At 38.2% G+C, this 26,247-nt stretch overlaps 1 protein-coding gene across 4 annotated transcripts in view; it reads right to left on the bottom strand.

Moving 5' to 3' along the window:
- The window catches only part of TLL1 (tolloid like 1), a 323,151-nt gene that overhangs the window by 95,308 nt on the left and 201,596 nt on the right, over positions 1-26,247 (bottom strand). For all 4 annotated transcript variants that reach the window (XR_015144096.1, XM_086346186.1, XM_086346187.1 and 1 more), the window contains one exon: positions 23,816-23,931. Coding sequence is in view for 3 of the 4 variants with exons in the window: in XM_086346186.1 (XP_086202312.1) it covers positions 23,816-23,931 (116 nt within the window). In the remaining variant the exon portion in view is untranslated. The remainder of the gene's footprint in view (positions 1-23,815; positions 23,932-26,247) is intronic.

Below are 26,247 nucleotides of genomic sequence, written 5' to 3'. Positions count from 1 at the left end.
CTTGAAAACAAAACAAAACAATAGGATGTAACAATGTGAATCATAATCTTATTTTTAGAATCATTTAATGGCTTGGGAGAAGGATAAAGATACTAATTATATATGACTCCATTAAAAGAGTAGGCTAGTAGGAAAAGATACGAAATAACAGAATACACATGTAAAATTTCCAAACCAGTACAGAAAAGAAAAATATAATGAGGGAATTTAAACCATAATTCAATACATAAGAAGGCAAAACAGAAAAACAAACAAACAAAAAACAAAACAGCTGGGACACAGAGAATGAAAAAAGGAAGCCATAATACATCAATAACCATAATAGATGTAACTACAATAAGCACTCTATCTAAAAACAAAACTTGCTCTCTTAGATTCAAATAAAAAAATAAAATCAAACTATTTTCTGTCTAAAAGTGACATACCTGAGAAATATATCTTGAAAGACTAAATGTGTAAAGTAAGATAAAGATATACCAGGTGAAACATTAATCAAAAGAAAGAAGATTTATTAATATCATAAAAACCAGAGCTTTAACTAAAACATGAATAATGATAGATTCCTTATATAATGATACATTTTATCAGAAAACCAATATTCTAAACTTTAAGTATACAGTATATAATATAGTGTAAAATATTTTAAAACTGTTGTTCCTCAGTCACTAAGTCATGTCCAACTTTTTGAATGCCAGTCTCCTCTGTCCTACTCTATCTCAGATTCGCTAAACTTCATGTCCATTGAGTTGGTTATACTCTGCTGCTCCCTTCTCCTTTTGCCTTCAATCTTTCCCAGCATCAGGTCTTTTCCAATGAGTCACCTCTTTGCATCAGGTGGCCAAAGCATTGGGGCTTCAACTTCAGCATCAGTCCTTCAATGAATATTCAAGGTTGATTTCCTTTAAGAGTGATTGGTTTGATCTACTTCAGTTCAAAGGACTCTCAAGAGTCTTCTTTGACACCACAATTCAAAAGCATCAATTCTTTGGTGCTGAGCCTTCTTTAAGGACCAACTATCACATCCATACATGACTACTGGAAAAACCATAGTTTTGACTCTACCGATGTCTGTAGCAAAGTAATGTCTCTGATTTTTGATATGCTGTCTAGGTTTCTGATAGCATTCCTTCCAAGGAGCAAGTGTGTTTTAATTTCATGGCTGCAGGCACCATTCACAGTGATTATGGAGAAGAAGAAAGTAAAATCTGTCACCATTTCCACTTTTTCCCCTTCTATTTGTCATGAAGGAATGGGACTAGATGCCAAGATCTTAGTTTTTTAAATGTTGATTTTCAATACAACTTTCTCACTCTCCTCTTTTACCATGATCTTCGGTTCCTCTTCACTTTCTGCCATTAGTGTAACATCTGACTATCTCAGGTTGTTGATATCTCTGCCAGTAATCTTGATCCCAGTCTGTGAGTAATCTAGTCCAGCATTTTGCATGATGTATTCTGCACAGAAGTTAAACAAGGAGAGCAACAATATACAGCCTTGTATATTGTACTCCTTTCCCACTTTTGAAACAGTCCATCGTTCCACATCCAGGTCTAACTGTTGCAGTTTCTTGACCCTCATACAGGTTTCTCAGGAGACAAGTAAGGGGGTCTGATACTCCTATCTCTTTAAGAATTTTTCAAAGTTTCTTGCAACCCATTTAGTTAAAGGCTTTAGCATCATCAATGAAGCAGAAGTTGATGTTTTTTTTGAACTCTCTTGTCTTCTCCATCATCCAAAAAGTATTGGTAATTTGATAATTGGTTCCTCTGCCTCTTCAAAATCCAGCTTGTACATCTGGAAGTTCTTAGTTCACATTCTGCTGAAGCCTTCCTATTGTTCAATCACTAAGTCATGTCTGACTCTTTGTAACTCCATGAATTACAGCACCACAAGCTTCTCTGTCCTTCACTATCTCCCAGAGTTTGCTCAAATCCATGGCCATTGAGTCAGTGATGCTGTCTAACTATCTCATCCTCTGCCACCCTCTTCTCCTTTTGCCTTCAATCTTTCCCAGCATCAGGATTTTTTCCAATGAGTTGTCTCTTCCTGTCAGATGGCTAAAGTATTGGAGCTTCAATTCAGCATAAGCCCTTCCAAGCAATATTCAGGGTTGATTTCTCTTAGGATTGACTGGTTTGATTTCCTTCAGTCCAAGGGTCTCTCAAGAGTCTTCTCCAGCACCACAGTTCGAGAGCATCTTCTTTGGTGCTCAGTCTGCTTTATGGTCCAAATGTCACATGTGTACATGACTACTGGAAAAACCAGAGCTTTGACTACACGGACTTTGTTGGCAAAGTGAAGTCTCAGCTTTTTAATATGTTGTCTAGTTTTGTCATAGCTTTCCTTCCAAAGAACAAGCATCTTTTAATTTCGTGGCTGCCATCACCATCCGCAGTGATTTTGGAGCCACAGAAAATAAAATTGATCTCTGTTTCCACCCTTTCCATTAGCTAGGAAGTAATGGGAACAGATGCCATCATCTGAGTTTTTTTGAATGCTGACTTTCAAGTCAGCTTTTACTCTCCTCTTTCACTCTCATCAAGAGGATCTTTAGTTCCTCTTCACTTTCTGCCACTAGAGTAGTATCATCTGTGTACCTGAGGTTGCTGATATTTCTGCCAGCAATCTTGATTCATCAAGCCCAGCATTTCATACAATGTACCTGATGTGAAGAGTTGACTCATTAGAAAAGACCATGATTCTAAGAAAAACTGAAAGCAGAAGAAGAGGACAACAGATGACAAAATGGTTGAAAGGCATCACCAACTCAATGGACATGAGTTTGAGCAAGCTCCAGGAGATGGTGAAGGACAGGGAAGCCTGATGTGCTGTAGTCCATGGGGTCACAGAGTCTGACACGACTGAACAACTGAACAACAGTTCTGCATAGAAGTTAAATAAGCAGGGTGACAATATATACACCCTTGTTGTATTCCTTTCCCAATTTGGAACCAGTCTGTTGTTCTGTGTATGGCTTTAATATTGCTTCTTGTCCTGGATCTAGGTTTCTCAGGAGGTAGGTAAGGCGGTCTGGTATTTCCATCTCTTTATTAATTTTCCACAGTTTGTTGTGATCCTCATAGGCAAAGGCTATAGAGTAGTCAATGAAACAGAAATAGATGTTTTTCTGCAATTCCTTTACTTTTCCTATGAACCAATGTATGTTGGCAAGTTGATCTCTGGTTCCTCTGCCTTTTCTATATCCAGCTTGTACATCTGGAAGTTATCAGGTCACATACTATTGAAACCTAGCTTGAAGGATTTTGAGCATAATCTGGCTAGCATGTGAAATACAGGCAATAGCATGGTAGTCTGAACATTCTTTGGCACTGGGCTTCTTTGGGATTGGAATGAAAACTGACCTTTTCCAGTCTGTGGATACTGCTGAGTTTTCCAAATTTGCTGACATATTGAACTCAGAACTTAAACAGCATCGTCTTTTAGGACTAAAAATAGCTCAGCTAGAACTCTGTCATTCCAACTAGCTCTGTCTGTACTAATGTTCCCTAAGGTGAGTGACCACATTATGTGGTTACCGAGTCATTAAGACATTTCTTATAGACTCTTCTGTCCCTGTCATGTCCTCACTATTTCTGTTATCATGCCCATCTTTGCATGAGATAGTCCCTTGATATCTCCAATTGTCCTGAAGAGATATTACTGTTTTCCATTCCATTGTTTTCCTCTATTTCTCTGCATTGTTCTTTTAAGAAGGCCTTCTTATCTTTCCTTGCTATTCTCTGGAACTCTGCATTCAGTTTAGGGTATCTTTCCTTTTCTCCCTTGCCTCTTGCTTCTCTTCCTTTCTCAGCTACTTACAAATGCAAAGCCTTCTCAGACCATTCTGCCCTCATTCATTTTTCTTGGTGATTTAGGTCACTGCCTCCTGTACAATGTTACCAACCTCTGTCCTTAGATCTTCAGACACTCTCTTCCAGATCTAATCTCTTGAAACTATTCCTCACTTTGTGCTGTATAATATAAGGGATTTGATTAGGATACCTAAACGGTCTAGTGGCTTTCCTTACTTTCTCAGATGGTAAAGAATCCACCTGCAATGGAGGTGACTCAGGTTCAATCCCTGGGTCAGGAAGATCCCCTGGAGAAGAGAATGGCAAACCCACTCCAGTATTCTTGCATGGAAAATCCCAGGGACAGAGGAGCCTGGTGGGCTATGGTCCATGGGCCACAAAGAGTTGGATACAACTGAATGACTGATCCTTCACAATAAGGAGCTTATCATCTGAACAGTGGTCAGCTCCAGGTCTTATTTTCACTCTCTGTATAGAGTTTCTCCATCTTTGGCTACAAAGAACATAATCAATCTGATTTCAATGTTTACCATCTGGTAATGTCTAAACAAATGGAGATTACACTGTTGTTTTTAAGGTTGCATCCAAGAACTGCATTTTGGACTCTTTTGTTGACCATGAGGGTTCTTCCATTTCTTCTAATGGATTCTTGCCCAAAGTAGTAGATATAATGGTCATCTGAATTAAATTCGCCAAATTCCCATCAATTTAAGCTCACTGATTCCTAAGAGGATAGTGCCTCTCCTGCTTGACCATGTCTAATTTATCTTGATTCATAGACCTAACATTCCACGTTCCTATGCAATACTGTTTTTTACAGCACTTGACTTCACTTTCACCACCAGACACATCCACACCTGAATGCTATTTGCGTTTGGTCCAGCTGCTTCATTCTTATTGGAGCTATTTTTAATGGCCTTCTGCTCTTCCCCAGTAGCATACTGGATACCTTCTGACCTGGGGGGCTCATCTTGTGGAGTCATATCTTTTTGCCATTTCATACTGTCCATGAGGTTCTCCAGGCAATACTACTAAAGTGGGCTGCCATTTCCTTCTCCAGTGGACAATGTTTTGTCAGAGCCTTCATTATTATCCATCCATTTCAGGTGGCCCCACACGGAATGGCCAATAGCTTCACTGAGTTACATAAGCCCCTTCACCATGACAAGACTGTAATCCGTGGAGAGGAAAATTCTAAGTTGTATTTGACACATTTGTGGTCCCAATGACTGTAACCCATCTCCTCTGTTCATGGGATTTTCCATCAAGAATACAGGAATGGGCTTCTCTTTCCTTCTCCAGGGTGTCTTCCTGACCCGGGGATTGAGTCCATGTCTGCATTGCAGACATCCTGCATTACAGGTGTATAGTTTACCACTGTGCCACCCAAGCTTCCCATTAAATCCGTAAAGACCAATTAATAAATCTAGTAAAAGTGGCAAATAATATTTTAATATGTTAAAATGTATCTTTCTACTATTTGATAGTTGAAGCAGTCAAAAGCAATACTATAGAGAATATAAAAATAGAATAAAAAGATTAATGTGAATGTAGAAAAGATCGTACCAAACCATTGTACAAAACACATTTTCAAGCAAAGATTTTTTGTGTTTTAATTATTATTGGTCAATTCCAATTTCATACTGTCAGCCTCAATATATTTCAAACACTGACTTCATACAGACTACAGTCTTTCTTCAAAAAGTGACTAAAGAGAAATTGATAAGAAAAGGAAGACTGGGAAACAACTTATGTTTGTGAATAAAAAATATGTTACTAAAAATATGTGAGTTTAGAAGAAATGATAAAAGATGAAGCAGATTATTAAAATTGGAAACTAAAAATACTATATGTCAAGCTGATGAAATTCAGACAAAGTAGCTCATAAAAGAAAAATTTATATCCTTAAATATTTGTATCATAAAAGAAAAGGTGCTTGAAATTAAAACATTAAGCTTACAACCAAAGAAGTAAAAGTGATCCATTAATCTCTAGATTTAATGCAATCTCTATCAAACATCCATGACATGTTCCCAGAGAAGTAGAACAAATAATCCCATAATTATATCGAACCACAAAAGACCCTGAATTGCCAAAGCAATCTTGAGAAAAACAACAAAGTTAAATATTTCACAATCCCAGACTAGACACAAAGCTACAGTAATCAAAACTAGTATCTGTTGCATTGGCACAACAGATATATAGAACAATGCAACAGAATGGAGAGCCCAGAAATAAACCCACATAAAGGTCAATTCGTCTCATAAAGGTCAACTCGTCAAAAACAAAGGAAGCGTGAATATGCAATGGAGAAAAAACAGCCTTTTCAATAAATGGTGCTAAGAAAACAAGACAGCTACATTTAAAAGAATGAATTTAGAACACTTCCTCACACCATATACAAAAAGAAGTTCAAAATGTATTAAAGATCTAAATGAGAGGCCTGAAATCATAAAAATCCTAGAGGAAAACATGGGCCAAGCACTCTTTGACATATATAATAGCATTATTTTTTTGTCTGTTTCCTAAGGCAAAGGAAATAAAACAAAAGTAAACAGATGAGACCTAATTAAACTTAAAAGCTTTGCCACAGGAAAGGAAATAATTAAGAAAGCAGTCAACGTACTGAATAAATGTTTGCAAGTCGTACTGCCAGCAAGGGGTTAATATTCAAAATATATAAACAGATCAATACAAAAAGGCAATACAATCCAAAAATGGACAGAATCTTTTGACATATTTTTGCAAAAAAGAAACATAGATGGCACACAGGCACATGAAAGGATGCTCAATATCACTAACTGAGAAATGAAGATCAAAACTGAGATATCACCTCACACCAGTGAAAACGGCTATAGTCAAAAAGTCTATAAATAGCAAATGTTGGAGAGGATGTGAGAATAGAGAATCTTCTTACACTGTTATGTGCGTGCACGCATGCTCAGTCGCTACAGTCATGACAGACTCTCTGTGACAAGGGACCATAGCCCTCCAGGCTCCTCTGTTCATGGGATTCTACAGGCGAGAAGACTAGAGTGTGTTGCCATGCCCTCCTCCAGGGGATTTTCCCCCACCCAGGGATAGAAACTGCATCTCCTGCACCGCAAGGGGATTGAGCCAGCAGGAAAGCAACCTACACTGTGGGTGGGAATGTAAATTGGTGCAGCCATTCTATTAAACACTAGGGAGTTTCCTCAAAAAACTAAAAATAGAACTATCATATGGTCCAACAATTCCATCCCTGGGTATATATCTGGAAAAAATGAAAACACTAATTTGAAAGGACACATGCACCTCAATGTTCGTAACAGCACTAATTATAATAGCCAAGATACAGCAGCAAGCCAAGTGCTAATCAACAGATGGATGGATATAGAAGATGTGCCATATATATGAATATTACTCAGCCATAAAAAGGATGAAATTCTTCCACTCGTAGCAACATGGATGGACATAGAGAATGCTATGCTTAGTGAAGCAAAGTCAGAGAGAAAGACAAATATTGTATGAAATCACTTCTTCATGGAATCTAAAAAATAATACAAATTAATGTGTACACAAAAACAGAAGCATACTCACAGATGAGGAACATAAACTTGTGCTTACCAAAGGAGAGAGGGAAAGAAGGAAAGACAAATTAGGGGTGTGGGATATAAAGGTAAAATCTATCATGTATAAAAGGAAGCAGAAACGGTACACTGTACAGGACAGAGAATGGTAGCCGTTATAGTTTAATGATTTTCAGGCAGTGTGATCTGCAAAAATACTGTACGTTGTACACCTGAAACTAATATAAAATTGTAAGCTAACAATAACTCAATACATAAATAAAAAGCAAAGACGTAAAGAAAACCAGAATGAGCATAAATGTTAAATGAAAGAAAATAAAAATATAAGAAAGAAAGATGAGTATGTTTCATTCACCATTTGCAACAATAAATTTGCTTATCATTGTAAACAATATTAAAAAATATAGTAGAAAACTGATAGTTTATTTTTTCCTATTTTTCAACATTTTGGAAAATACCATTTTATTAGTAATCCTGCATATAAGAAAAGTAAATAAACTTTGAATGCTGATGTTATGGGTACTGCAATTAGATACGAGAAACTTTTTCCAGATATTATCTTGCTCGTACTGATTTAATTTGATTAATCTCATTCCAAAGCTTTCCATATTCTATAATGCTTTGTTTTAATAAAATATGTATATTGTGGAAACATGGATGGATCTAGAGATTGTCATACTGAGTGAAGTAAGTCAGACAGAGACAGACAAATATCATGTAACGTGGCTTATATGTGCAATCTAATCTGAATATAATTTATTTAAATTTAAATCAGATGATCATTATTTCTACTACTGTGGACAAGAATCCCCTAGAAGAAATGGAGAAGCCCTCATAGTCAACAAAAGTTTTGGTGCAATACTTGGTTCAGTACTTGGTGCAATCTCAAAAATGACAGAATGATCTTGGTTCATTTCCAAGGCAAACCATTCAACATGACAGTAATCCAAGACTAGGCCCCAATCATTAACGTCAAAGAAACTAACATTGACCAGTTCTATGAAGACCTACAAGACCTTCTAGAGCAAACACCAACAAAAGATGTCCTTTTCATCATAGGGGACTAGAATGCAAAAGTAGGAAGTCAAGAGATACCTGGAATAATAGGTAAGTTTGGCCTTGAAGTACAAAATAAAGTAACACAGAGGCTAACAGAGTTTTGTCAAGAGAACACACTGGTCACAGCAGACACACTTTTCCAATAAGACAAGAGACAACTCTACACATGGACATCATCAGATGGTCAATACTGAAATCAGATTGATTATATTGTTTGCAACCAAAGATGGAGAAGCTCTACAGAGTCAGCAAAAACAAGACTTGGAGCTGACTATGTCTCAGATCATGAGGTCCTTATTACAAAATTCAGGCTTAAATTGAAAAAAGTAGGGAAAACTGTTAGGCCATTCAGGTATGACCTAAATCAAACCGCTTATGATTATAAAGTGGAGGTGATGAATAGATTTAAAGGATTAGATCTGGTAGACAGAGTGCCTGAAGAACTATAGGTGGAGGTTCATAACATTGTAAAGGAGTTGGTGATCAAAACCATCCCAAAGAAGAAGAAATGCAAGAAGGAAAAGTGATATGAGGAGGCTTTACACATAACTGAGGAAAGAAAAGTGAAAGGCAAGGGAGAAAGGGAAAGATATACCCAGTTGAATGCAGAGTTTAAGAGAATAGCAAGGAGAGATAAGAAAGCCTTCTTAAATGAACAATGAAAAGAAATAGAGGAAAACAATAGAATGGGAATGACTAGAAATCTCTTCAAGAAAATTGGAGATATCAAGGGAATATTTCATGCAAGGATGGACAGAAGCAGTAGGGACTGAACTGAAGTAGAAGAGATTAAGAAGAAGTGGCAAGAATATACAGAAGAACTATACCAAAAGAGTCTTACTGACCCAATAACCATGATGCTGCAGTCATTCACCCAGAGCCAACTATCCTGGTTTATGAATTCAAGTGGGATTTAGGAAGGATGTTAAAGCTGAAACTCCAGTACTTTGGGCACCTGATGTGAAGAGTTGACTCACTGGAAAACACTCTGATGCAGGGAGGGATTGGGGGCAGGAGGAGAAGGGGACGACAGAGGATGAGATGGCTGGATGGCATCACTGACTCGATGGACGTGAGTCTGAGTGAATTCTGGGAGTTGGTGATGGACAGGGAGGCCTGGCATGCTGCGATTCATGGGGTCGCAGAGAGTCAGACACGACTGAGTGACTGAACTGACTGACTGACTGACTGACTGACTACAAACAAAGCTAACAGAGGTGATGGAATCCCAGCTGAGATATTTCAAATCCTAAAAGATGGTTAATTCAGTTAAAGTGTTGCACTCAATATGTCAGCAAATTTGGAAAACTCAGTGGCCACAGGACTGGAAAAGGTCACTTTTAATTTCAGTCTCAAAGAAGGGAAATGCCAAAGAATGTTCACTACTGTACAACTATGCTCATTGCACATGCTAGCAAGGTTAAGGTCAAAATCTTTCAAACTAGGCTTCAGCAGTACCTGAACTGAGAACTTCCAGATGTATAATTTGGGTTTAGAAAAGGCAGAGGAAACAGATCAAATTGTCAACACTCTCTGGATCATAGAGAAAGCAAGGGAATTCCAGAAAAACATCTACTTCTACTTCATTGACTACTCTAAAGCCTATGATTGAGTGGATCACAACAAACTGTGGGAAATTTTAAAGGGATGGGAAATACCAGACCACCTTACTGGTCTGCTGAGAAACTTGTATGTAGGCCAAGTTCATATTCATTGAGTCAGTGATGCTATCTAACCATTTCACCGTATGCCACCCTCCTCTCCTTTTACTTTCAATCTTTCCTAGCATAAGGGTCTTTTCCAATGAGGGAGTTTTTCCCATCAGGTAGCCAAAGTATTAGAACTTCAGCTTCAATAACAGTCCTTTCAATGAACATTTAGGGTTGATTTCTTTTAGGATTGACCAGTTTGATCTACATGAAATCCAAGGAACTCTCAAGAGTCTTCTCCAGCACCACAATTTGAAAGTATCAATTCTTCAGCCTTCTTTTCTTTGTTTGTTTGGTCCAATTCTCACATCCATTCATGACTACTGGAAAAACCATAGCTTTCACTATATGGACCTTTGTCAGCAAACTGATGTCTTTGTTTTTTAATATGCTATCTAGGTTTGTCATAGCCTTTCGTCCAAGCAGCAAGTGTCTTTTAATTTCATGGTTGCAGTCACCATGCCCAGTGATTTTGAAGCCCAATAAAATATGCAGAGTACATCATGTATAATACCACACTGGATGAATCACAAGCTGCAATCAAGATTGCTGGGAGAAATATCAACAACTTCAGATATACAAATAATACCACTATAATGGCAGAAAGGAAGAGGAATTAAAGATCCTCTTGATGAGAATGAAAGAGGAAAGTGAAAAGGTTGGCTTAAAACTCAACATTCAAAAACGTTGGATCATGGCATCCAGTGCCATCACTTCCAGGCAAATAGAAGGGGAAAACAGTGATAGATTTTATTTGTCTGAGCTCCAAAATCACTGCGGGCAGTGATGACAGCAGCCATGAAATCAAAAGACACTGAAATCAAAAGGACTGATGCTGAAGCTCCAATACTTTGGCCACCTGATGTGAAGAATTAACTCATTGGAAAAGACCCTGATGCTGGGAAAGATTGAAGGCAGGAGGAGAGGGGATGACAGAGGATGAGATGGTTGGATGGCATCACTGACTCAATGGACATGAGTTTGAGCAGGCTCTGGGAGTTTGTGATGGATAGGAAAGGCTGGCGTGCTGCAGTCCATTGGGTCACAAAGAGCTGGGCATGAGTGAGTGACTGAAGTGAGTCTGAGAGGCAAGGGAGGAGGGATAAATTGGAATATTAGGATTGACATACTGAAGTGATTTAGCAGCAGCAGCACACATACTTCTATGTATAAATAAATAATTAGTATGGACCTACTGTATTGCACAGGAAACTCTATACTCTGTAATGGCCTATTAGGGAAAAAACCTAAAATAGAGTGGTGGAGATAACTCTGTGGAGTTACATAATAACTCTGTGGAGATTATATATATATATATATATATATATATATATATATATACACATACACACACACACACAGAGTGTATATACAGTATATATATATACAGTGTATATACAGTGTGTATATATATATATATATACACACAGTATATATATATATACAGAGTGTATATACAGTATATATATATACAGTGTATATACAGTGTGTATATATATATATATATATACACACAGTATATATATATATACAGAGTGTATATACAGTATATATATATACAGTGTATATACAGTGTGTATATATATATATATATACACACAGTATATATATATATACAGAGTGTATATACAGTATATATATATACAGTGTATATACAGTGTGTATATATATATATATATACACACACAGTATATATATATATACAGAGTGTATATACAGAGTGTATATATATATATATATACACACAGAGTGTATATATACAGAGTATATACAGTGTATATACTGTATATATATACAGAGTATATATATATACTGTATATATATACAGTGTATATATATATATATATATACAGAGTATATATATATATATACAGAGTGTATATACAGAGTGTTATATATATATATAACAGATTCACTTTGCTATATACCTAAAACTAACACAACATTAGTTGTGAACTGAACTAAACTGAACTGAATGATTTTCACAATATATTTTCCAGGGCTTATTCAAAGACTATAAGTAGAAATTGATCAACATCTATAACTTATGTTACAACATAGACTCATAATTCTTAAATTAAAAATAACTATATAAAGAATAACATATGCATTCATGTATTACATGTCTTTTGTAACTTTTTATGTGTAAAATCTATTTATGCTACACAAAAGTTTCATTTAATTTTCATTGTAAGAACAAACTTGTTGTTATCAAAGGGGAGAGAGAAGGAAGAATGAATAAATTATGGTATGGGATTAAAATATAAAAACTACTATGTATAAAGTTTAATAAACAAATAGGCATATTGTATAACACAGAGAATGAGAGTAATATCCTGCACAACTCCATACCCATCATACTCATAACACCACTCAATTATCAGGGATACGAATTTTTCTTTAACTGCATTTTCATTTTCACCAAAACTAAAATGCATTTGAGTCATTCCAGATGAACTAGTGAAAAACAAAGGACAAAAATAATTTAACAACTTATAGAAAGGAATCATTACAATCTTGGTCTGGAAAGATGTTTAAGAAAGAATCTAGAAATTAACATTTATTTATTTCACTTCTCAATAATTTAAAATTCTGTAACAAACAATCTGATAAAGGGAAGTTTACATCTTCCTTTTTAATCATTATATGTGTAATTTCATTTTATTGCCTTAATGTGCTACTACTTCTACCAAAACTTTTTTTAAAAGGGCGGGGAAACTGGTGGACACACTTGATTTTTTACCTATTTCAAAAGAAATATTTTCAGAATGTCACCAATAATAATGGTGAAAGTGAAAGTGAAAGTCAATCAGCCCTGTCCAACTTTTTGTTATCCAAGGACTGTAGTCTGCCAGACTCCTCTGTCCATGGAATTCTCTAGGCAAGAATACTGGGGTGAGTAGCCCTTCCCTTCTCCATGGGATCTTCCCAATCCAGGGATCAAACCCAGGTCTCCTGCATTGCAGGCAGATTCTTTACCATCTGAACCACCAGGAAAGCCCAATGATAATGGTACTTGGATTAGCTTTTGTTGATTTTCTTCATAAAATTAATGAAATATTTTTATTTTCCTAATTTGCTCAGGGTTTGTCGTTGCTGTTAAATCATTAATAGATCTTTTTCTTGATTTAACTGAGATATTCATTTAACTGTGCTTGTATGTATGTACATATACATATAAACACAAACATATATATATGATATATAATACATATATATACATATCCATGCATATATTTGCTTTTCAAATATATAATAATAGTAATATATTTTATATGGTACTTATATATTTATAGATAGATACATATATACATATACATGCATAGATATTTGCACTTGTTTTGGTAATGTGGGGAGGATTTTACATACATATTCAAATGTGAGTCTGGGTTAAAATTTTCCTTTCTTACACTGTTTTTGTCATCAGAATGGCTATCAGGTTTTGCTAACTATATAAATTGTTGTTGGTGTTGAGAGAGTCATTTCCTAGGGAGGTTGATAAGAAGTCTAAGGGTCCCCAAGGAGAGAGGGGTCTGGAATTCTCAAGGAGGAAGAAAGGACAAACTTTTTTTCCTCTACATTCCTTAGGATTATATAACAATAATGTATCCTGCTTGAGGACAGTCTCTGGAAAAAGCCTTCTGGCTAATCCTATTATCTTAAAATGTAAATTATGGGGGTAGGTCTAGCGAAGTCTTTACAACCTCCGGACATTCTTTTGATTCACTGTAATAACTAATTAGAGAGTATATAACTCCATGGCTAACACTAGCAAGTGGGTACTCTTTCTGCCGCCTCCTGATGCTTATGTCAGAAGCTTTCTCTATCTCCTTTATACTTTAATAAAACTTTATTACACAAAAGCTCTGAGCACTCAAGCCTCTTCTCTGGCTGCGGATTGAATTCTTCTCCTCCGGAGGCCAAGAATCCTGGTGCCTTTGCGACGTTCAGCAACAACCTTTCATCTTGGGGGCTCATCTGTAATTCTTCAGGACAAGGTAAGGATGTTTGGGGCTCAAATTCTTTGTTCTCCTAGTGAACACGTTTTCTGCTGTACTTTACTAAGTCTGCGGTGTACTTGCATGAATGAATGAAATGCCCTGCACGAAGCAAGTGAGGAGCCCTGCTCTGCGGTTCTGTGGCGACCTCACACGGCTTATGGCAAAAGCCTGTCGGGGGTTCATACTGACCTGCCAATGCCAAGAGGCACCCAACGTCTCTTTCAGGGACCGCCCAGAAATGGGCAAAGTGTGTGGATTGAATTTTCCTTTCTCGGTCAAACTTTTCAGTCTCTTTGACAATTTCATAACTCCTTGGAATTTAGAAGTATGAACCTAACCTGTCAGATCATAGACTTGTGATCTATGCTGTTACTGTGTACTGCTACTTAGGTCACAAACTTGGATTGGTAGTCAGGAAGCACCTAGCCTTGTTAGGCATGGAAAGTTTGGAAGCTAGATGGAGCTCTATCTCCAAGAGCATCTCTGAGGCTAAAGTTTACTCAAATTGGAACTACAATGGAGTTTTTTTTTTTTTCCCCTTTGGTAACGCTGGCTCTTAGTGGACCAGAGGAGACTCTTATACTGGTGTGGTGATGCTTAGGAGGCTCTCATACTGGTGTGGTGACACTTGGAAGGAACATCTCAATTTTATGTTCCAACCGGTCTTATTGTGGTCAGGAATATACTCAGGGTCATGCACAGGCACTCAGGTGACGAATGTTTCCCCCAGCGGTTTAGCCGGGGAGGCATTCTGGAAGGATGCTCTGATTGCACCCCGGGTGGCATCAGAGGCAAGCAAGGTTTTAATGGTGAGGAGCTGGACGTCAGAGATGCCATCAGGTCTACCCCTGGTGCATCCCGACCCCGTCTTGGTGGTAGAACTGGGAGGGACGAGTATGTCACCTGCATGGGTAAGGGACAGACTAAGTCTAACCGGGAAAGAAAAACTTTGGTGTAAAGTCTGTCTACACCCCCATCTAGAGCAGGGAGGGATGCCTCCAGTAGAAAGAGGGTGCTGGTCGCTTTTTTTCTCTCTTACAGATGGGAGCTAACAATTCCAGCCTCACTCTTTTGAACTGTATCCTGAAAAACTGGGATAGATTTGATCCCCAGGGCTTAAAGAAGACATACCTGGTCTCCCTATGTGATACTGCATGGCCACGGTACCCACTGGAAGATGGCAAGTGGTGGCCAGTTGGAGGGTCTCTTAAGTATAATACTGTTTTACAATTAGATCGGTTCTGTAGAAAACAAGGGAAATGGGTAGAAGTAGCCTATGTGTTGCCCTTTTTCTCTCTACAAAATATGCCAGACTTATGTCCTAAGGGTATAGATTTGGGTATGACTCCTTCAGCTCCCTCCTGTCCTCCAACTTTGCTAGATGAGATGGAGGACAGGAGACAAAGAGTTAAAGAAAAGCAGGTTTCTCCTAGGATAATATGCACAGAACATCCAGAGAGACTGAGGAATAGCCACACAAGCTTTTACTTCTTCATGAAGCACTCACCAGGAAAAATAATCAGTCTATGAGAGTTAATAAGCCTTTTTCTTATCAAGAAATACAAAGAATCAAGGGGGGTCTGGGAGACTATTTAGAGGACCCAGAAAAATATATTAGAGCTTTCAAAGGTGTTACTCTGCTTTATGACCTTACTTGGAAGGATGTAATGTATATCTTGGGACAAACACTGACTCCCGACTAAAAGACTTGAGTTTTGGGGAAAGTGCTTGCTTATGGAGATGAACAGTTTGGTAATGAATCAGTAGGGAAGAGGGAGGACGAGATAGCCACCCTCCCCACTGGGAGTCAGGTGGTCCCAACTACAGAACCAGATTGGGACTACAACACAGCTAAAGGAAGATGGGATCAGAGTCATTTTGTCAGATGTATTCTTGAAGGACTGAGGCAGGCGCATGCTAAGCCTTTAAACTATGGCAAATTGGCAGACATAGAATAGGAGGAGAAGGAAGCTCCTGGTAAATTCCTAGATAGACTGAGAGAAGCCCTTCGCAGATTCACTGAGATTGATCCTGAAAGTGAAGAGGGAAAAGTGATCTTAAAAGATAGATTTCTCACTTAGTCGGCTCCAGATATCCGCCATAAGCTATTAAAATAGGACCAAATCAGTCTTTGGATAGTCCGTTACAACTAGCTCAGACAGTCTATTATGGTAGGGAATATGAGGAAAAGAAAGGCAGAAAAAGACAAAGGAACAGGCAGAAGCCCTCGCAATGGATATGAGAACTATTCTTAAACAGCCTGAGAAAAATGCCCAGAGGGACCCAGGGGAAAAGGGATGGGCTTGCTATTACTGGGGAAAAGATGGGCACCTTAACCGGGATTGCCCTCAGGCATCTAAGCTGCCCCCGGCTCCATGTCTGGTCTGCAAGGACCACACTGGAAGAGAGACTGCCCTCACAGGCGTAGGTTTCAGGGGTCGGACTCTCAAGACAATCAGGACTGAAGATGCCCTGGGGTCCCCAAACAAGCTCCCATCCTAATTACACCTGAGGAACCCCAGGTATTAATAACTCTGTGTGTGTGTGTGGAGGGGGGTGGCAATCAGTCAATTTCCTTTTAGATACTGGGGCAACTTACTCCGTGCTTACTGAAGCCCCTGACCCACCTTCTTCCCGATCCACTTCCATAATGGGACTGTCTGGATGAGCCAAAGGGTATTACTTCAGTTGTTCTTTAAGCTGTAACTGAGACTCTGCTATTTTCACGGAAGTTTCTGATCATGCCAGAGTCTCCCTCACCCCTTTTGGAAAGGGATATACTGAGCAAAGAAGAAGGCAATGGCAACCCACTCCAGTACTCTTGCCTGGAAAATCCCATGGATGGAGGATCCTGGTAGGCTGCAGTCCATGGGGTCGCACAGAGTCGGACACGACTGAAGCGACTTAGCATACTGAGCAAGGTCCATTCCTCTGTTTTCATGAATAAGGAGCCTTCCCTTTCTCTCCCTTTAATTGAACAAAATGTAAATCCTAGAGTATGGGCTGATGGAAAATCTGTGGGTTGAGCACAAAATGTTATTCCTGTAGTTGTCAAGCTCAAAGACCCACACTTACTTCCACATAAGAAGCAGTATCCACTGAAACCTGAAGTGAAGGAAGGGTTAAAACCCATCATTGAGAATTTAAAGGAGCAGGGACTATTAATTCCCTGTAACAGTCCCTGCAACATTCCTATTTTGGGTACAAAGAAATCAAATGGTAAATGGAGACTAGCTCAAGATTTACGAATAATAAATGAAGCTGTAGTTCTTTTACACCCCATGGTGCCTAATCCTTACACTCTATTGTCTGAAATTCCTGAATGGGCCAAATATTTCTCAGTAATTGATTTAAAAGATACCTTCTATTCAGTGCCTTCGGGGAGGAAAGTCAATTTCTATTTGCCTTTGAGGACCCTATGCAGCTAGGTTCTCAGGTAACCTGGACAGTTTTGCCCCAGGAATTTCGTGACAGTCCTCACTTATTTGGATAAAGTTTGTCATGGGATCTACAAAACTTTAATAGCTCCGAAGCAGTCGTGTTACAATATGATATTTTGCTTAGTGCTGAGAAAGAGGAAGCTTGTTCATGAGCCTCAGAAGACTTCTTAAACTTTCTGGCAGGCTGCGGTTACAAGGCATCAAGAAAAAAGGCTCAGCTTTGTCAACAATCTGCTACATATCTGGCCTAATCATATCAGAAGGGACTAGGGCCATGGAAAAACAGACTGGTTCTGAATAGGAAAAGGAGTATGTCAAGGCTGTATATTGTCACCCTGCTTATTTAACTTATATGCAGAGTACATCATGAGAAACGCTGGGCTGGAAGAAGCACAAGATGGAATCAAGATTGCCAGGAGAAATATCAATAACCTCAGATACGCAGATGGCACCACCCTTATGGCAGAAAGTGAAGAGGAACTAAAAAGCCTCTTGATGAAAGTGAAAGAGGAGAGTGAAAAAGTTGGCTTAAAGCTCAACATTCAGAAAACGAAGATCATGGCATCCGGTCCCATCACTTCATGGAAAATAGATGGGGAAACAGTGGAAACAGTGTCAGACTTTATTTTTCTGGGCTCCAAAATCACTGCAGATGGTGACTGCAGCCACAGAATTAAAAGACGCTTACTCCTTGGAAGGAAAGTTATGTCCAACCTAGATAGCATATTCAAAAGCAGAGACATTACTTTGCCAACAAAGGTCTGTCTAGTCAAGGCTATTGTTTTTCCTGTGGTCATGTATGGATGTGAGAGTTGGACTGTGAAGAAGGCTGAGCGCCGAAGAATTGATGCTTTTGAACTGTGGTGTTGGAGAAGACTCTTGAGAGTCCCTTGGCCTGCAAGGAGATCCAACCAGTCCATTCTGAAGGAGATCAGCCTTGGGATTTCTTTGGAAGAAATGATGCTGAAGCTGAAACTCCAATACTTTGGCCACCTCATGCGAAGAGTTGACTCATTGGAAAAGACTCTGATGCTGGGAGGGATTGGGGGCAAGAGGAGAAGGGGACGACAGAGGATGAGATGGCTGGATGGCATCACGGACTCAATGGACATGAGTCTGAGTGAACTCCCGGTGTTGGTGATGGACAGGGAGGCCTGGTGTGCTGCCATTCATGGGGTCGCACAGAGTCGGACATGACTGAGGGACTTAACTGAACTGAACTGAACTGAAATCATTCCCTATCTATGACTTTAAGACAATTGAGAGGATTTTTGAGACTCACAGGCTACTGTGATTTCAGGTTATGGGGAACTTGCCCAGCCTTTATATAAACTTATAGCTGAAACTCAGCAGGCCCAAACAGACAAACTGGTTTGGTCTCTAGATACTCAAAAAGCTTTTAAGGTTCTTCAGACTGCTCTCCTGCAAGCTCCTGCTCTGAGCTTGCCCACAGGGTCAGAATTTAATTTGTTTGTCACTGAAAGAAAAGGTATGGCCTTGGGAGTTTTGACACAACCTTGAGGGCCTCACCAGCAACCTATTGCTTATCTAAGCAGAGAATTAGATGTAACTTCACATGGGTGGCTCCAATGCCTAAGAGTAATTGGGGCAGCAGCTTTATTAGCACCTGAAGCTTTAAAAATAATTAATGGATGAAACCTTACTGTATTGACTTCTCATGATGTGAGTGGAATCTTAAATTCTAAGTTTAATATTTGGATGACAGACAGTAGGCTTCTTAAATATCAGTCACTATTGTTAGAAAGACCAGTAACTAAGCTTAAAGTTTGTGGAAATTTAAATCCTACCACTTTCCTTTCTGAGAAGGAAAATGAAACACCTGATCACGATTGTTCCCAATTTCTAACTTTAAACTTCAAGAAGATCTAATGGATACCCCATTAGACAATCCTGACATGGAAATATTTACAGATGGCAGTTCTTTTGTTCGGGATGGAAAGCGTAAAACAGGTTACGCCATGGTTACTGCTGAACAGGTTTTAGAAGCAAAATCTCTCCCCCAGGGAACCAGTACTCAGCACAGCTTGTGGCTCTGACTTGAGCTCTAGAGTTAAGCAAAGGGCAGCGGGTAAATATCTACACTGATTCTAAGTATGCTTATTTGACTTTACATGCTCATGCTGCAATATGGAAAGAGAGACAGTTTATAACAGCGACAGGAGAACCTATTAAACATTTCAGAGAGATCAAGAGACTTTTAACTGCTATATGTTGTCCTAAAGAAGTAGCTGTTATGCATTGCAAAGGGCACAGCAGGGAAGGGAGTAAAGTAGCCAATGGTAATCAGCTGGCTGACTGTCAATCCAGAAAAGCAGCACTTTAGGAAAGCCCTTCACTACAGACGCCTTTGATCTGAACAGGTCCTGTGGAACAGGAAAAACCACAATATATTGAGGAAGAATTAGGAAGATATGAGAAAAGAGGAGCAAAGATTACTGATAAAGGATGGTTACATCTGAGGATGGACAATTAATAATTCCTGAAAGTGCTCAATAGAAAATTCTTAAGGGTTTACACCAGAGTTTTCATTAGGGTGGAGAGAGTACTTACCAGATGGCTTCTCGTTTGTTTGAAGGTAAAAATGTAATGAAAACTCTAAAGAATATTATCAAAAGGTGTGAGGTTTGTCAGAAAAATAACCTAAGGACTGAAAAGCTAGCAAAATCTGGGTTACAATGAAATGGAAAGTATCCTGGAGAGGACTGGGAAATTGATTTTACTCATATGCCAAAAGCTAATGGATATTCTTGCTTACAAGTTTGGGTGGATACTTTTACTGGATGGATTGAGGCTTTTCCCTGTAGTAGTGAGCAGGCTAAGGAGGTTATAAAGGTTTTAATCCATGAAATTATCCCCAGGTTTGGGCTGCCACAGAGGCTTCAGAGTGACAATGGCTCCGCCTTTAAAGCTGCTATAAATCAGGGGGTGTCTAAGGCTCTAGGAATAGAATATCACTTACACTGTTCCTGGAGACCCCAATCCTCAGGAAAGGTTGAAAAAGCTAATGACATTATCAAAAGACATATGTGCAAATTAAGTCAAGAAACGCAGGACAATTGGATTAAAGTCCTACCCATAGCTTTAATGAGGGCTCGAACTGCCCCCCAAAAGGAGGGACTGTCCCCCTTTGAATGTATTTATGGAAGGCCTTTCTTATGCACAGACATTGTTATAGACCCCAAAGCCTTGGAATTAACTAATTATGTAACTCAGCTCTCAGCTTTTCAACAGGCATTAACAGAACTCTGGTAGATGGCTCCTGATCCAGCCTCTTGAATCAAGCAAGCCTCTATTTGAGCCAGGAATTGAGGTCCTCATAAAAACATTGGGGTTTGGGGGCCCATCCCTTGAGCCCCTCTGGGAAGGCCCTTACCAGGTTATTCTTTCTTCTCCTACAGCTGTCAAAGTGTGAGGAATTGATTCGTGGGTACATCACACTCGAATTAAGAGGTGGCACCCTGACCAGAGCTATGTGACTTCATTTTATGTCTTTACTTTCTATGCTTTGACTTTGCACTTTTTAAATGGGCCTGATAATCTATGTGAGCCTATGTATGCTGACTCCAAAAATCCCGAGTCTGCCGTTTGAGCCTCAACACAATGCCTTCCTGTCCTGGACTCACTCCTACGCAGCATTTCACAATCAGTCTAACTGCTGGGTGTGTGGAGCACTCTCCTCTTCATCAGTGGAAGGCTTCCCATGGTGGACATCTCCACTTCAAGGAAAGACTTTCTCCAAGTCTGCAAATACTTTTAACAACAATCGCATGTGATGCCTCTTCTTAAACTGATGACATCTAACAATCCTAAGACGGACTGATGTCACTCTGGACATAATATGACTTTTAATTTGATTTTAACTTGTTTTAAGGACTATTTTGCCTTGCATCTGTAACTGTGTAATTGGATTTGTTTCTAGTCGCATGAAGGCTTTTAAGTTACAAATGGTTGTCCAACCCCCTGAGTGCCACAGCCTCTTCCAAATATTACTTAGGGCCCCTGGATCAGAGACCCTTAATATGAGGGTTAGGAGAATATATTGCCTCAACAATTTAGGGACCACACCCCTAAATAGCAGGAAGTAGTTATGGAATGAAAATGACGCCCCTTTCCCTTAGCAACATAATTCTCCTAAAGGAAAAGAGGGGAATGAGAAAGTCATTTCCTAGGGAGGTTGATAAGAAGTCTAGGGGTCCCCAAGGAGAGAGGGGTCTGGAATTCTCAAGGAGGAAGAAAGGACAAACTTTTTTTCCTCTACATTCCTTAGGATTATATAACAATAATGTATCCTGCTTGAGGACAGTCTCTGGAAAAAGCCTTCTGGCTAATCCTATTATCTTAAAATGTAAATTATGGGGGTAGGTTTAGCGAGGTCTTTACAACCTCCAGACATTCTTTTGATTCACTGTAATAACTAATTAGAGAGTATATAACTCCATGGCTAACACTAGCAAGTGGGTACTCTTTCTGCCCCTTTCTGATGCCTATGTCAGAAGCTTTCTCTATCTCCTTTATACTTTAATAAAACTTTATTACACAAAAGCTCTGAGAGATCAAGCATCCTCTCTGGCCCCAGAATGAATTCTTCTCATCTGGAAGCCAAGAATCCCGGCATCTTTGCATTGTTCAGCAACAACCTTTCAGTGTTTAGTGACTAAGTCATGCCCGACTTTCGTAAACCCATGAATTGTAGCCCTCCAGGCTCCTCTGCCCATGGGATTTTCCAGGCAAGAATATTGGAGTGGGTTGCTATTTCCTTCTCCAAGGGATCTTCCTTACCCAGGAATCAAACCCACATCTTCTTCATTACAGGTGGATTCTTTACCACTGAGCCACCTAAGAAGCCCTAAGCATATAAAGAGTAGAGTGTATTTTTTATTTGATTCTCTGGAAGACTTTATGCAAGACTATATTTATTTCTTACTGGGTTGTTGGGTAGAACTTATTCATGAAGCCATCTAGCCTGGGTTTTCATTGTCAAGAACTTTTTGACTAATAATTCAAATAAACAGTAATTTGATTTCTCTAGTGGTTATAGAAATATTCAAAATTTTAATTTCTTCTTGAATAAGAGCTTACTAAGTAATATTTTGTAGTGATTTTCCCATTTCATTTACATTTTCAAAGTTATTGGCATAATGTTCAAAATGTTCTTTTGGTGTCTAAAGCATCTATGGTTATAACAATCATTTTATGCTAATTACTGGATAATTGTACTTTCTCTGTTAATCTTTTTTTCTTGATCTTTTTTATCCATTTCTCTAAATTGTTTTCTAAATCTAATTGTTTTCTAAATCTATTTTCTAAATTGTTTCAAAGTACCAACTTTGTCCATACTTTGTACATATAGTTTCATGTTTTTAAATTTATTTTTTATTTCTTCCTTTATGTACTATTCCGTTTATTTTATTGCTCCTTTTTCTAGTGTCTTTATATGGATGTCTATCTCTTTAGTTTGGAGTATTTTTTATTTCCTAATATGAGTATATAAGTTTGTGAATTTCCTTCTAAATACACTTTAGATATATCTTGCTGCTAAGTCACTTCAGTCGTGTCCGTCTCTGTGCGACCCCATAGACAGCAGACAACTAGGCTCCGCCATCCCTGGGATTCTCCAGGCAAGAACACTGGAGTGGGTTGCTATTTCCTTCTCCAATGCATGAAAGTGAAAAGTGAAAGTGAAGTCGCTCAGTCGTGTCCAACTCTCAGCGACCCCATGGACTGTAGCCTTCCAGGCTCCTCCATCCATGGGAGTTTCCAGGCAAGAGTACTGGAGTGGGGTGCCAGGGCCTTTTCCATTGGATGTATCTTACAGACTTGCAATTCTCAGTACTTTTGTTATAATTGAAAATAATTTCTAATTTTTATCATAATTTCTTCGTGAATGAATGGGATAGTTGATATATATTTTTCAATTTTAATATGTGTGGGATTTTTCTAGTTATCTTTCTGATACTGATTTTTAACTTAATTCCATTGTGTCTGAGAATATAATTTGTATTATGTCAACCCTTTTAGATCATTTACTATTTTTTTCAAAATTATATCTTTCAAAAAACTCCTGGAGCTTGAATAATACCCATCATAAATTTTCTGAGCTATTCAATTAATCAAATAAGAATAGAAAACAAAGTAAAATATATTTGAAAGAAGATGAACCTTTGCATCTGAGACTAAAAGAGAACAGTTGATGGGATAAACTACCTTCTCTCCTGGGGTCACAGAGACTCTCCAGATGCAGTGTGTATAAGACGGATATCCATTTGGAAATCCTGGGGAGGAAAGATTGCCATTGGATTCTTGTAGGGTTTCTCCACATGCTGAAAGAAAGAAAAAAACAACATATGTTTGATTTTTTTTAATGAAAAAGATAAAATTATTCATTATTTTTTATAAGAGACATTTGCATCACTAATGAATCTTGAGCATTTTGGTGTTAGAGAAGGATATATATTTGTATAACACTTCCTTTATAAGTAATTTTTTAAATGTCTTTCTTACTAGAATTTCAGTATACTTAAAGGGATTGCTATAGCTAACCATATAACAAGATTATGAGATAAATAACCTGATGAAACACAAAATTCTTCCTTATGGAGACATTTCTCATTCATTCCCAAGGAGCAAATAGCCAACTTATACATCACCCATACTCAGATTCAAGCCAGTGGGTACCTATTTGATGTGATTCTGGGACCTCATAAAACATTTTATTATTATATTTGGTGTACAGTGAAGTTAATTTTAATAATGAATACTGTATCAAAGTTGGGAAAAATAAAATTTAAATAATAATGAATAAATATGCAGTAAAAGTGGTGCCAAAATGACACACAATGAAATATTTTTTTCAAAATAAACTGGAATAAATTGAAACATAAAACATTATGGAAGACAAATTTTCCAATGAGATATAGATATTTATCTATTCTCTGTTTTCTCCCTATTATAAGTAGAAATGACTGGGAAAGCAATTTTATTTTCCTTTTACTACCCTTATCTACTGGAGAATCCCATGGAGAGGAGCCTGGCAGGCTACAGTCCATGGGGTCACAAGAGTTGGACACGACTTCGTGACTAAACAACCAAACAACCAACAACCCTTATCTAACTTCTTGGTAGTAATTATCAGTCATCTGATGTAGCAAACAGTCAGCTGTACGGCCTCAAGATCAATATGACTAATATCTATAGGCCAATTCAACAAAGGCAAGGTCAGAGGATAATTAGCTCACTGGTTCAGCCAAGGTTTGTAGTCAGAAGCATTCTACAATGGACTGTCTTGTTGCTTTTGCAAGACATGATCTGAGTCAAATGAATCTAAGCTGATTTAAGTATCCTTAATTCATGAACAATTCCTATACACCAGTTAGTTTATATAAATATTTATATAAAGCTGTTTATAACTTTCATTCAACAGTTTGAAAGAATAACTCCTTCCTTCTGAAGAAGACTGAAATAGAACCTGATATATTACCATATTATAGAGCCAGCAGGTGAACTCTTGTCTCATCAAAACAATGCATTATAAATGGTTCTGCATATCCTGATTTAAATGAAGAAACAAAAATAATGGCTTGGAAGACATAAAATAGAGATGTAAAAAGAGTTTGATATGATATAAATATTTATGCAGCCATGAAATTAAGACACTTGCTCCTTGGAAGAAAAGCAGTGACAAACCTAGACAGTTTTTTAAAAAACAGAGACATAAACTACAAAGGTCCGCATAGTCAAAGCTCTGGTGTTTCCCATAGTCATGTATGGATGTGAGAGCTGGAACAATAAAAAAGGCTGAGCACTTAAGAACTGATGCCTTTGAACTGTCATGAGGGAGAAGACACATAAGAGTCCCTTGGATAGAAAGGTGATCCAACTAGTCAATCCTAAAGGAAATCACCCTGAATACTCATTGGAAGGACTGATGCTGAAGCTGAAGCGCCAATAGTTTGGCCACCTGATACAAAGAACTGACTCATTGGAAAAGAGCCTGATGCTGGGAAAGATTGAAGGCAGAAGGAAAAGGATAACAGAGGATGAGATGGTTGGATGGCCTCACAGACTCAATGGATATAAGTTTGAGCAAACTCCGGGAGATGGTTTAGGACAAGGGAAGCCTGGTATGCTGCAGTTCATATGGTCACAAAGAGTCGGACATGACCGAGAGGCTGAACAACAACAAATAGTGTTTGTACAACAAAATAAATTTAAAATAAGAGCAAGCAATATTTATTCTGATTAACAGGTAGATAGAAGCAACTTGAGAATAAAAGAAAAATGCTCAAGGTAAAAATATATAATCAGCACTTTTCATGAATCATCTAAGGATACTTGATAAATGTGACATTACAAAAACCCTTAGAAAAATGAAAATTTGTTAAGATTTATTAATGCAACCAATGTGCTTCTAATTATGATCAGTTTAGGTGCTAAATAGCCATTGGGGGATTTAGTGTGTTTCAATGAAAAAAGCTACAATTTACAGCAATTTAAAAATAAATTCTGTAATTCTAAGCCTCATAGAATGTTGGTACTGGATTTCCTCAAGTGGAATTAAAACAATTAACTCACAATTGTAAACAAACATTATTATACTGATAAAATGATAAAACAGAAAGTTCTCTGAAAGGCAAAAA

Source organism: Bos grunniens, chromosome 17 (assembly GCF_055505025.1).
Source record: "Bos grunniens cultivar Pamir isolate PY7600 chromosome 17, Bosgru_T2T1.0, whole genome shotgun sequence".
Taxonomy (NCBI): Eukaryota; Metazoa; Chordata; class Mammalia; order Artiodactyla; family Bovidae; genus Bos; species Bos grunniens.
Note: the sequence above shows the minus strand (reverse complement) of the source record. Positions and strands in the feature narration are given on the sequence as shown.